Raw genomic sequence first — 13,391 nt, 5'->3', positions numbered from 1 at the left:
AGCACTGACGTCACATCTCTGGTTTCTGTTTAGAACTGGAGCACAGCACTGACGTTAGCTTAACATGTAGAAATAGCTAACAGACTGCAAACGTTCGCTTTCGAGAAAGCAGCCTCACATATAGGTGTTTCTGCACAGGGTAAACCTAAAAAGGCCCCTCCGCGCCTCTGCCTCGCCCCCTTTTTGGGGAGAAAGCCGGCATTTCAGCTCCTCTCAGAGAAGGCAGGCGCCGTGTCCTTGCGTCACTGCTGCTGAACGAACGGAGCTGCGGCCCCGAGCCGTGCCCGCACCCAGGCCCTGCCTCGCCCGGTCCGCAGCGGCTGCGCGCGCCTCTGCCCTTCCTCCTCTTCCTCTTCCTCCTGGCGGCTGCCGCCCTCAGCGGGATGGACGCCATTGAGGAGCTGGCGCTCCAACCCTGCACGTCCTCTCTCTACCTGCGGCCTTTCCGCCTCACCTACCGGCAGGTGAGCGAGCGAGGGAGCGAATACCCACTAGCGGCTCGCCCGCCCAGCGTCTTCCTCCACGTCCCTCCGCCCCTTCCCTCCGCCGAAGCCGGCGGCTGACGAAAGGGGCGGGAGAGCGGCGGGGAAGGGCAGGCGGGCGGCGGGTCCCTGTGCTGTCCCCGCACTCCTCCCAGCGCCGCCCCGCCATCTTGGCGGCGTCACAGTGCAAGGAAGGTTGCGCGGGGGCTCAGGCTACAGCCAAGCTGGTTTCTTTTCAGTGTTGTTTTTTTATTTTATATGTAGTTTCCTTAAAGAATCGCAGAATCAGAGATGTTGGAAGAGACCTCTGGGGATCATCTAGCCCAGCCTTTACTAAGGCAGGTTCCCCACAGCAGGTTGCTCTGCTCGTTGGTTGGGATAATTAAATTGATATGCAAAAAAGCTGTAAGTTTGACACTGAATTAGTTATTTCTTTTTAGATTATCGGAAGGAAACTTGAAGAATGTTCTTTCATACTCTGAATTTTTGTTGGGTTAGTGTGTAAATGGCACTTATTAGTTTTATTTTCATTTCTGAGTCATGCTGTATTTACTTAGAAAATGGGATTCAATTAAAATGTATGAAACTATTACAAAATTACATTTAATTGAGTACAAGTGCCTCAGACGGGTTGAGCATGTTGAGAAACAACGATGTGTTTGTTCATATGCTGTGGTTTGAGAAGGAATGGCATTGCCACCAAAAGAAGTACACTTGCATTTTCTGCTGTCTTGCTGCTACTCTTCCTCTCTCCTCCTTTTACAAGGGTCTGTGCAGCTGGGTCAGGGACCTGCTCCAAGTCAGGCCTAATTGGTCAAAAAGGAAATAATTTTTGACCTAAACCTAGATCTCCAATTCAAGTGTTTATGCTAGCAAAGGAGAGGTGATAATCTGGTGGTTAGGGGTGGATGTTTGGGGGCTGATTGAGGGTAGAGATTGTTTCTGTTGGCCTCAGCACTATTTTGAAACGAAGGTGGATGATGGAGGTTTATATGGTGTTTGTACAAAATCTAGCTTGGGCCCAGCCTCCTAAGAGCATATGCTGAACAGCACGCAACTGCCCACACCTGACCTGGGAGACAGGCCCTAAGTTTATTAAAAGCACAATTTTTCATGTAAAAACTGACTTACTAACCAAAGAAAAATGCTGGATATTTTTAGTCATTTGACTAATTGTGTAAAAGGTGTTTAGGCCTGCTGAAAACCTCAGGAAATGCGTAAACACTTAAGTGTCTAAAGTCTTTTTGAACAAGTGGAATCATCTAAATGAGGAAAGTTTAAATAATAGCATTTGTTACACTGGGAAAACTGAAACCAGTTTGCATACTTAGTTAATGAAATGCATGGGATCTTGCTGTAATTGGAAGGCTTGAAGTGGTCTTTCAGATACTGTTTCACAAAATGTGATGTGTCCCCTAAAATTCATTGTAGTCTGAAGAAGATTTACTGATGCATATTTTTGTGTTTGTTTAATTCTGATGAAGGATACTTTTGTCCTTACAGATTGTCATTTTGTGGATGCCCTGGCCCTGGAGGCATTCAAGGCCAGGCTGGATGTGGCTCTGGGCAGCCTGGTGGAGCGGTTGGTGACCCTGCCCATAGCAGGGGGGTTGAAACCAGATGGTCTTTGAGGTCCTTTTCAATCCAGGCCATTTTATGATTCTATGATTTTAAAATCTATTACGAATTGTTACAAACAATATGTCACTTTATTTCCAAAAATTCAAGAACAATTAAGCCTTTGCATGGATTCTTACATACTTCATCTACAAATTGCACTACTTACGTGGAGATAATTTTGATCCCATCACTATGGCTAAAACAATGAGCTCTTCAGCGGTTAAATATAAATTTAGATACGGACGATTTATATCACAGTTTATCCTCCAAGTCTGTTTGTATCCATTAAACGTGCATCCCGCTGAGCTGTAAACTACCGTTGCTCCAGTGAGTTTGCGGACTGCCAGAAATGTGCAGGATACCAGAAGGTGATCCATAGGGGGGTTAAATAAGAAATGCTGAGGGGTAAGGCTGTTAGCTTCTATAGGTTACCAGTGCTGAAGGTGATTGTGTCAAACCTCGTCAAGTGGAACCAAAGACTTGGAAGGCTTCTGTATGTGCAAAGCGCTCCTGACCAGCAGGCAGAACTGTAGGCCAGAAGATTGGATATTTCATCCAGCTCAATGTTTTGCTGAGCATCAGGGTGTTCAGACAAGGATCTGTGGACGCATGCAGGAGCGGAGTTGTGTGTACTTTTGAATCAAATCTGGTGGTTCCTTTCATGTTAAACACAGCTTGTTAGGTTTGTGCTCAGGTCTTAAGTTTGCCTGTGTTCTGAAAGCTTGGATTTGTTCCATGTTTATATAATGCAAAAGTAGAAACAGAAACGCAGTGAAGGAGTCATAGAAATCAGCAAACTGTAGGCAGATTTGGATAGGCGCAATGCAGAGGGCTGTGTTTAAAACTGTGTTTCAAAATAAAAATCTACCAGCACCTTGGAATGGACTTCACTTTCTAGTTGAGATTTTCAGCCATAAACTCTGTCCTCACTCACATACAGGATAGCATCTGGCTGTTATTAGTGTGTACTTGCCCCCATAGTGCAAACTGATTTGTTGTCTAAAATGGCTCCTTTTTAAAACATATATCACCTACAGAATTTGCTTCTCTACCAGGAACTCCGTGGTAAATCTCTTTTCACTTTTTCCTATTGAAGTCTTTTTTTGCTTTTCATAAATAATTTATTCAAGAGACCAGAGGGATGGCTAATGAGAGATTAACTCTGTGCCCAAGGGCTAGGGCATTTCCCTGGGATGTGGTAGAGTCAGGCTGCAAGATCTTGCTTCAATTAATATTGCTTCCCACATCACAGGAGAGTGCTCTCACTGCTGGGAAACACATTTGTGTGTAAATCTTCAGCTCTCTTTTGTGTATGTTAGCCAGGCACTGGCCTGTATGCTAGACAGACAAAAAATAAAAAATAATAATAGAAAATGAAGGTTACAAAGCCTGCTGAGGCTGGGCAGAGTTTTGAGGATTTGGGGCAGCTTTAGGTACCTAAATGGGAATCTGTGTTCTCAGTGTTCTTAATAACAGTTGCATGGGATTTCAGTGGTTCTTAATGTTGGGTTTGGACTGTAATATAGGGTTTTGACAGGCAGAGCTCTGGTGAATCTTCCTGTAGTAATATGTTAGTGCATGCATTTGTTTGTCTGCAGTATTGGTAATTACCCTGTGAGAATTAGCAGAAGGAAAAGTATTTTTGCTCCAGCTCTCACTCTGCTGTTCCAGTTCAAACCTACCTTTGTTAGCCTTTTAACTAAATTAGCTCCACAGGAGTAAGTGACTTGGCATGTTCTTTTTGGTGACCTCTGAGCTGGGAAGTGTCCTTCCATGGGAGGCAGAGCATGAGAAGCGTTCAGATGGAGGAGTAACACCTTGAGCACCTATGGGAACTTTTGCCCAGAGCTCACATAAAAAGGTTTTGTGGATCTAGCCCAGACTTCTATAGCTTTGTTTTTGAAGGTTGTTCTGGCAAGGGAGTTCTTGCCACGGTTTCCTTGCATTGTATAAACATATGCATTCATTCTGCCCAGGAACTTTAAGAAGTTTGTTACTAGACTGATATCAACTATCATTAATTTTCCCAGTATGCATGTGAGTGAGGCTGTATTCCAAAACTGTGGAATGGTGAATGGGCATCTATTTCCATTATGTGGAATAAACCTGAAAAGCTCTGCATCTCAACTCAAGAATATGATCGGTGATGGTAAACTGGAACTCTTTGCTCTTCTGTGAGCTTCACATCCCTTCCACAGTTCAGAGTAATCGTGCTCATGTTTCCTCCCGATTTAATGTTTAAAGTAGTTTATTTTAAAGTTAGATATGTGAAAAACGCTCCCTTTAATTGAATTTTAAGGTGTGATGCTTTCATTCTGTGTTAAGGGAATTAAATTATAATCTCTTAAAGTTTTACAGTCATTCTAAAGTAATTTTCAATACTACTGTGGATTTTAACACACGATGAACTTTATAATGGATGGAAAACATACCTCAGGGGTAGCATACAATTCACTAATGAATGAGGCATTTCTTATTTCTAATCTTAGGTTTGATATTGCTTTCTTTTGGGGCTATGAGCTACCACTCTGCTTCTGTGTCTTTACAATTTAACTGCCTCAGAGATGTCAAGAAAATTAAGACCCTGATTCTATGATAAGCTGTGTGCATGCAGAGCAGAAGCTAGGCCCGTATCATTTATGTCATGAAAACTTTGAAGATGAAAAGAGCAAAGCTGCGCTGTGTTAAAATAATAATAACAATCTGATTTTACATTTAAAAAAAATGGTTTATATGGTAATAGCAACGTGAATGTGCCCAGCTGCCTGAAATGTTCTCTGGAACTTCCGTCTGCTTCTTTATAAACATAAAGCATTCTTTTTGTATTTTGACAGTTAAAAATGATGCTGTTGAGGGAGTAAACAGATTTTTAAGTTACCTGTTCAAACAAGTAAGTCTTCTCTTGAATCTTCAAAAGGCTCCAAGCAGTAGGAAATATGCTACTCAGTAATACATTTATTTTGCACTTCATTTTTTTTCATAAAAATTGTGCAATAAAAGGAGATGCTGTTTTCACTGCAAAATTTGTTTCATTTTCTTCAATTTGACGAGTCTGTTATGTCAGTCTATAACATCAATCTTCAAAGCAAGTGTGCTGCTGCTAGCTGAGGAAGTCTCTGAGCTGCAAATTGCAGAAAGCTGGGAATGTGTTAACAATATATTCTTCTTCAGGCATCTGGGATCCTGGATGAGATAGATTTTTGATCTGCTGTTGCTGTGTTGACTGGGAAATTATGGCTGAAGTGCGACATGATTCTTTTGTATGGGTGGAAGAATGGAAGCGTGAAAGTTTCACAAGAACAATGTTAGGGAGTTAAGCATGGAGGGAACACAGTTTCCTTTGAAAGGAGCAGTATTCTTTGTAACTAGGGCACAGGTTTAAGAAAAGAAATTACAGAATCTAGGTGTATCTGCTTCTGAGTCAGCTATACAGCCTTGAATTCAGTTCTGGAAATCTGCGAGATATATTTGTATGAGATATTTATGAATTACCACAGCAGGAAATGAGGAGTGTTACTAAATAAGAGCAGGAGTTGAAAAGAAAGCAAGTTCTCATTTTTGTTTCAGTGAACGTTAAGCTGTGTAAGTCTGAATGCCTTCATCTAGCATACTTTTAGAAGAGAATATGGAGTTGTTTGAAGTAAATACATGAAAATTAATTGGCAGCAACAAAACTTCACATTTTTAGGTCAGTCATATGGTGAGTCAGTAAACTTAACGACAACAAATGTCATTCACTGGAAAGAATAAGATTGTGTTGTGCATCATCTGTAGCATCCTTGCAATGGGCTGAAATGTGCCTACCCTTAGGTAAGTGAGCATTAAAATAGACTAGACTAGTTCATTTGGAAGGGATTTAGGAAGATCATGACGTCCAACTGCTATGAGATTAATATATCATTAATGTCATCACTAGCTACGCAGCTTGGTTGACTTTGGAGTATCTATGAAGCTGAGGCCAAGCATTAGGAGGAAATATGTGTGTTGTCTTTCCCTTAAGCCAGTACTTTGCAGGTTCTCATGCACTGTTTTGTGAGGGCTGTCGGACTACTTGCAGACAGTCTGTCAGCTGGCTAGGAGAACCAGGCTATTTAGCAGAAGGTTTTAATGTGTTACCAAAGGTCTGCAGCTTCTGTGGAAGATGTTTCCAGGTCTGGAGGTAAAGAGGCTGCAAACCATTGCCTCTGACAGCACTACTCCAGTAGCCTCATCTGCGAGGGCTTGTCTACACAGGACTTTCCTGATTGACTCCAAGTCTCATTCTACAACAAAGAGTCTGGTGCTGTTTACGTTAAACCACTTTCAAAGTACCACTGCACTTTGAATTCATACCCTACCTTGATCCACGCTAACTTTCCTGTTCGTGCCCTGAGGGAGCAGTAAACTCAACAGAATGACTTTGTCCACACAGGGGTTTAATGGAGTTTAACTAGCAGAATTCAGGTTCATCGAGGTACTTACTACAGATGCATTTTCTTGATGTCCTGGTATAGACAAGCCATAAGAAAAAAAGTGGTTTAGGTCCCTGTGATTAAACAGTGTTATAAAAGCCATCATCAAGATTTTTATTATTATTGTTTTTTTACTGGAGTGTAAAGTGGCTTTTTTGACTCGTTTGGTACTGTCTCCTTTGTAGTAATTGCAGTTAGATCTGAGAAATAAAATAGTGTTCGTGTACTTCAACAACGAAATGTTGTATTTATTTTTCAGTTTGGATCAAAATACATATGTTTGCTTAAATACCAGATACTTCTTTTTCCCAGCACAAAAAATCTGTCATCTGAGTCATTACTTCAGCTATGACATTATGTGTATTCTGTATGTTTTAAGCAGATGAACACTGTAACATTTTGAGTGTTTACAGCAAATCTGAGTATTATGGAAATGAGACCTTCTCTGTCAGTGGGAATATTCTCTAAAATGTCAAGTTTTGATGGTCTGTATGGGATGAAAATATGCCTTCTGATATTCCTGAAAATACAAGTGCATTTTCAATAACTATTTTACCTCAACTCCTGCTGTATTTAAAACACATTTGTATCTTCATCTTTAGCTTACAGAAGGTCAGCTCCTGTGCTATGAAAACTCTTACTACAAGCTCAGGCTGCACAAATATGCTTTACGCAGCAGGCGTATGAAGTTTGCTGCCTCTCTGCCTTGCACTGGGATTCCTTCTTCTCCGTAGCTTCGTAACAAGTTTTTGCATCTCAGAACTCAGCTTCTCGGCGCTGTTCCCCAGACATCGATCAAAGGCTTGTTAGCACAGTAATGCTAAAGTTTACTGAAGTTTAAACAAAGTAAAGCTCAGTTTTTCTTAGTGGTCAGCTCATGTCATACTAAAGCCGCGATCGCTGCTCAAAACAGCATTAATTATTTGTTTCACGTCGTGGTTGCTGTGTCAAAATCCTTTAAATACCACATGGAGCTGAGAGGGAATCTTAGGGCCTGTGACAGAGCAGCTGGTCTGGACATGGGCTGATGCCCCGGTTGACAGGTTGTTGGATTAGAAAGAATATCAAAGGCAGTGAGCAAGATTAGGGATAAGTGAACATCTGACAGCAGTTTGCAGCAGGGGAGAACAGATGATAAACAATGGGAGCGGGGTGCGTGGGGGGGGAGAGGTGAGAAGGCCATGGGAAAAGTGTGGCGGCAATCACTGAAGCTCCAGGTTGCTGAGCCTCATGAATGGGACAGGAAATGGGATTTGCTGGGACAGATGTGCTGAGTGGTGATGAATACATTATAGGGAAATGAGGCTAAACTCCTGAAGGTGAGGGATGTGCTTTCTCTGAAAATACAAAATATGGGAAAAGAAGAATTTATTCTCCTGGAGAAGTAATCACAGACGCTTGAAAACTAATGTGGGAAGAGTAATGCTAGTGGTAACTTTAATTAAGTGGTGATTCTGTAGTGTGACAAGCTCTAGGTTGTGTATTGCTGGCATAACAATGCTACAGCAATACTACACGTATAGTATTGCAAGTGTTTATTTTAAACCTAAAATTGCCAGAATGATTGAGTAGCTTGAGCAATAGAACAGCCTGAACAGAAGCTCTGAGTGCGTAACGCTCAGATGCCTATTCGTATCTGGCATGCATTATACAGCACTCACATAACATATGTTTGATCCTGCCACCGTTGAAAGAGATGTGCTGGGGATCTTGTGAGGTCCTTCCAGCCCTACATTTTTCTAATTTGGTAAATTATTGCATGCTTGTAGGAAATTATACGTAACAGTTAGTGCTGCTCAGAATATTGCTTCTGTACTTAGTGAATTTCTTTGTTTTCAGGTCTTGCTGGATCTTTTTCCTATATTTATGATACAGTTATCTCAGAAAGCCAACAGAGACTTTCTGTGTGTTTACTGATAGGGCTCTGTGCCAGTTCACAGACTTAGAGTTTCTCCAGTGATTTTTTTTGTTTCGTTTTTGATTTCGATTTTTAAGCAAAGCTCACTGAAAAAGGCATCTCAATTCAGTGGTTGCACAGTGTGTTACCTTAGCAGGAGGAGAGGCAAAAGGTATGCTTGTTGGTGTTCATCTCAGACATGAAAGAGGTTATTTCATAATGTATTCTTATACAGAAGAGGGAGTACGAGCTTGCCAAAATAAAGCAGAAACACAAGTTGTGAGAGCCAGCAACTGTAAAACATAAAGCTCAGTGTTATAAGGACAAGAGGTGACTTAGCTATAATGGCACTGCCCACCATCTGCCTTCTTGACCTCAGATCTCTCCCACATGCTGCCTCTGTCCTAAAGATGAGGATATATGTGTCTGGCCTCCTTCAGTCCCTGTTTGCTCATAAACCTTGTGTACTGTAAAGTAGCTTAATTTTTAAAAGAACAGGGACCTGTAACTAGAGTCTGGGATGAGTGGTTGTGTCCCATAGCCTGACTTAATTAAAGTAGAAATGCCCCATACAGCACTTTGACAACAGTGGTGTCATTCGAGTGCAGCAGTTGTGATATAAGTAGAGTGCTGAAGTGCTCAGGTCCAGAAGTTCCCCCAAAAGATTGTACTTCAAGTGGCCATAATAATGGAGAAATAAAATGTTGGTCTGCATGGCAAAGTGTAGATCAAAACAGTACGCTCTGCTGATTCTGGCCGGTGTAAATACTATCCTAATAGTTCTGTTTTCCATTAAACTCTGATTTCTGCATTTGCATGGAGCCATCAGCAGACAACTTGGCCATTTGTTACAAGCAGTTCAAATTTTTAAAGAGTGATTAAAGGTAATTTTCCGTTGGCTTGTGCAGTTCTTTAGGTTAAACCTCTTTAGTTTTAAACCATTCCAGCATCTCTGTCATTATGAAGCTTTCAGAAATACTGAGCTAAAATGCAGAACAGCATATAAATCACTAATCAATTCAGTTAATCACTTATTAATTTGGTTAATTGAATGTCAATTGTATTTTCTGTTAAGCAACAGGTCCATTTCTCTGTACCAGTGCTCCCTTCAGAATAGGTGAGAGTTTAGGAGATGTTTAGGAGTTGCTTCTTGAATCTTTCCATGCGTTACTTCTTTCCCAATGGAAAGACAAGGAGGAGGTGGCTGCTGCTTTTGGAATCACATTTCAGTGGAGTCTTTTCACAATTGGAAGGTAAAAGCGAAATGAAGAAAACAGCAGAACCTGGAACTGGTTGCATCTGTCACTTTGAACTGCATTGGGGGGGGGGGGAGTTGGGGAGAAAGGAGAAGATGAAAAGCCCTGAGTATCTTTGTGAGGAGGGTCTGTGAGAAAGTCTTAGGAGAAAAATCTAAAGATTGTTACTAAGCCTTGGCTTCTATTAGCCCCCTGCTGCTGTTCTTCATCAAGTTATTTTAATGGCTTTCAAAGCAAGTGAGTGGAAAATGGTTTCTCTGGAACTTTAAGGAGCCTGAACTGAAAACTGTCATTGCTTTATAAGTAAAACACATCAAAGATTGATGGAAGAATTGCTTGTTAAACACATTGAGGATTTGAATTAAAAAAAATGGGACATATCATAAAAGACACATCAAATCATCATAACTACCTAAGGTGAAAGTTTAACGGCTTGTCATCTGCTCAGGAACCTCTGTTAAGTATCTCTTTCATAGCTTTTGTGACCCTCTGTGTGTGTGCATGTGTGCAAAATTGCCATGGCTGTTTTTTTTTTTAGGGGTTTTTTTTCCTTGTGTGGAGGAGAAGCACACACGTATAAAGTTGCATGTTGCTGTGCTTTCTAGTTTTCATTTCCCCATGTATGGGGATGTCTTCTGGTATTTTCAATATCAAGTGCTTCAAATCCCTGTATCTTTCTAAGGTAGTTATTTTTCTTCGTGCTGTAGTATCTAAAATACGTTGTGTGCGTTCACTGTGTGAAAAGTACATTTGTGTATCACGTGGGAATGGCACGAGTGTCTCTTCTGGAGCCGTCCTCTCACCTGCCTCTCCTTTCCCACGTTCCTTTCCCTCCACACAGTGCAGCCCTTCCAGTCAGTAAGTGCTGTGTGCTTTTTAGAGTTGTGCAAACCAGACCTTCTGCTGTACGAGAGGAAAAGAGGCGAGTGCACATAGAAAGCATGAGACACAGCAGTCCTACTCCAACTTGGAGCATTACATTTTTGAGCCCAAACCTCCTTCTGGCGTGTCATGCTGCGTATGATGGAGGTGTGCATTTAGTAAGCAAAACAAACAGTTGCTTTAAAAGACTAAAGAAGCAGCTCAGCAAGCTGATAGAGCACACAACGTGCTATTTACACGTCTTAAAATTTCAGTTTTAATTCATTCTTTCTGGAGTTAAAACAGCTGCATCTATACATAATTTGGACACTAGATCAGATTCTTAATGAAGAAAATTGTTTTTTCCAAGAGTTTGACATGTAATATTGCAGTCACTTGATGTTCTGTATGAAATAGTTGGAAATGGAGTGCACAAGATTTTTTAAATTAGGATTATTGACCATACAATCAGCTGCATAGAATTTGATAATGTCGTTCTTTTAGTAGTTCAACAATTTTAGCTGTTTTTTTAGTTAGCCATAATAATTGGTGTTATTTGTAAAGTTGAAATGTACATAACACTGTGTTTTGCTGTTTAATGCTCTCAACTGTAAAAGGTTCCAGGCTTTGAAAGGCCAGGTGCTGAGAACCTTAGTATACGCTTCTATAAACTTGTGAAAATCTGACCTTGTTGAACACAGCGGTGTATTTTTGCTCCTTATCAATATATTGATGAGGTCAGGGCTCCGTTTGCATTGTTTCTACTTGATCCTTACTTAGGGCAAATGTAAAGCAGTTTGTTTATCATCATCTTTACTTAGAAAATAGGGAGATTGCAGCTGTAGTGATGTGGCCACCAGCTCACGTCTGCAAGATTTGGGCTGCTCTTTCAAATGGCATTTCATAGCAGTGCAGTGTGTACAGCATAAAACTCAGTAACTCGTCTGCTTTGTGCCACTCCATTCAGTTCAAGAATAATGTGAGAACATTTGCCTTCCATTCACTGTAACCGGTCAATAATCGTTGGTACAGAACTGGCTGCTACAGTACTTTTCAGGATAGTTCCTCCAGAAACCTGACTGTTTCCATAAGTAGATCCTTGTAAGGGTAGGTGACTGACCTGTCAGCCTACAGAACCTTTTTTCTTTTTATCCAATTTATCTCCTTGCTTTCTCTTTGATCTGTGTGGAGCTTCGCTGCTCTCACATGAACCACTAGAACATATGAGCCTCCCTGGAGCACCATGATACCCTCTGTAGAGAAGGATTAATTTGTAAAACTAATAAGATAAATGATGAGATTTAAGTATAAGAATTATGTTTGGAAGTGGGGAGAAGAGGTTCAACCGCCTCCTGAAAACAAGCAATGAGGGAAACTTTCTCACTAAATGGAAAAAATGTTGGAATTCGTTGTTGTTTTTTAATAGAAATAAATCAAAAGAACAACAGGTGAATGGCAGTTGGCATTGTGTCTTTCCTCCACTCTGCCTGTAGGTTCTCCTCTAGCCCTAGTGACAGAACAGCTGGTTGTGCCTTGGCAGGGGATTGCTGCAGTGGTACGTTTTGTATGTTCTTTTAGTCCTAAGAATGCACCTTGCTCTTGCAATGGCAGATTTGCAATTGTCTCCAGTATTTGTGGAACTTAATTCTTTCTTTTCAGTCCAGCCCTCCTAAATCTGTGGAGCAAATCTGTGAACTTCATTCTTTGTCTGAGAGTTGAGTTACTCTTACACTTTTGGCTAAGGACTTAGAGCTTGCAACGTCTTGGTATTCTGTTGAAGGAGCCAGCAAAAATTATATTTATAAAGCTCATGGTATTCAAAGTACTGAGCAGACATGGTAAAAATGCTCAGACCTTGTCTATGAAAACACCTGCAGTAAGTGGTAACCTTGAGTTCCAATGGGAGTAGAGTGTGTCGGAGGCGTCCCTTCCTACCTCTGCCTCTCCATGGAGACACCACGGTGCTGCACCTGGCTTGGTTCCCAACTTTGTTGGAACTTAAGCTCTCCCGAGTGCTAACCTTGGTTAATCTTGTTAATGCTGGTTCTTTGTTGGCACGTACCAGATTGGTGTGTGATGCAAGGTGTACAGTTCACTGAGCTATATTGTTCCTGCACTGATTTGACTCCTGCATCAGAAATATTTTGTCCTTCGTAAGTTATAAATCAATGGATTTCTGAATTACTTTTAAAAATCATACTTACGGGATATACATTATTGCTTTATGGATGCATTTGTAAAACCGAGTAACTTTGAAGTTATGTACAATTAATTTTCTGCCTTTTAAAAGAAATCTAATTTTAATGATACGACAGTCTAATATATCCACAGCCTTTTTCTTATCTTCAGGTGACAGTAGTTTTAATTTGGTTTTGAAATTGCAATGACAATTATCAAGTGTATGGGTTTTAGTGTAGCTTTATTAGCAGTCTGGAAATGCAGTAGTCCAGGGCTGCAGTAGCAGAGGGCTAGGTTCTTTTTCTGCTGGCTCTTTGTCAGCCAGAGAAGATTTTAATCAGATCATGTATAAGTTGCAGTAGAATTTGTTAGAATGACTAAAGAGGTAATGAGAAGTATTAGACAATTGATGGTGGTGGTTAATGTTTGGCTGAACTACCAGTGGTAACGTACGCTGCGGTTTTATAGGGTTGTCAGTGTTGTTTTCCTTGAGTGGCATAGCAAAATTAATGATGAAAGGACACTTTCCTTCCTCTTCTGGATGAGGGTCATGACCTAGGGTAGCAAAGGAGAAATTACACTTGTAGGCGTAGTGGTTGCCTTGGGACTGATGATTTTAAGATTCATTTTCTCCCTCCACTGACTG

The 13,391-nt window shown here is 41.0% G+C and overlaps 1 protein-coding gene across 2 annotated transcripts in view; it reads left to right on the top strand.

Annotated features, from left to right (window-relative positions):
• Positions 1–240: 240 nt before the first annotated feature.
• The window catches only part of NUDT14 (nudix hydrolase 14), a 50,892-nt gene continuing 37,741 nt past the window's right edge, over positions 241–13,391 (top strand). Inside the window, exon 1 of one of the 2 annotated variants that reach the window (XM_003206765.4) lies at positions 241–464. In XM_003206765.4, the coding sequence (XP_003206813.1) occupies positions 384–464 (81 nt within the window). In that variant the 5' untranslated portion in view covers positions 241–383. Of the gene's footprint in view, positions 465–650; positions 888–13,391 lie in introns of those variants that run through there. The other variant, XM_010712001.3, reaches the window with a different exon arrangement.

This window comes from Meleagris gallopavo, chromosome 5, assembly GCF_000146605.3.
Source record: "Meleagris gallopavo isolate NT-WF06-2002-E0010 breed Aviagen turkey brand Nicholas breeding stock chromosome 5, Turkey_5.1, whole genome shotgun sequence".
In the NCBI taxonomy this organism is placed as follows: domain Eukaryota; kingdom Metazoa; phylum Chordata; class Aves; order Galliformes; family Phasianidae; genus Meleagris; species Meleagris gallopavo.
The sequence above is the reverse complement of the archived record's forward strand: the minus strand, read 5'-3'. Positions and strand labels throughout refer to the sequence as shown.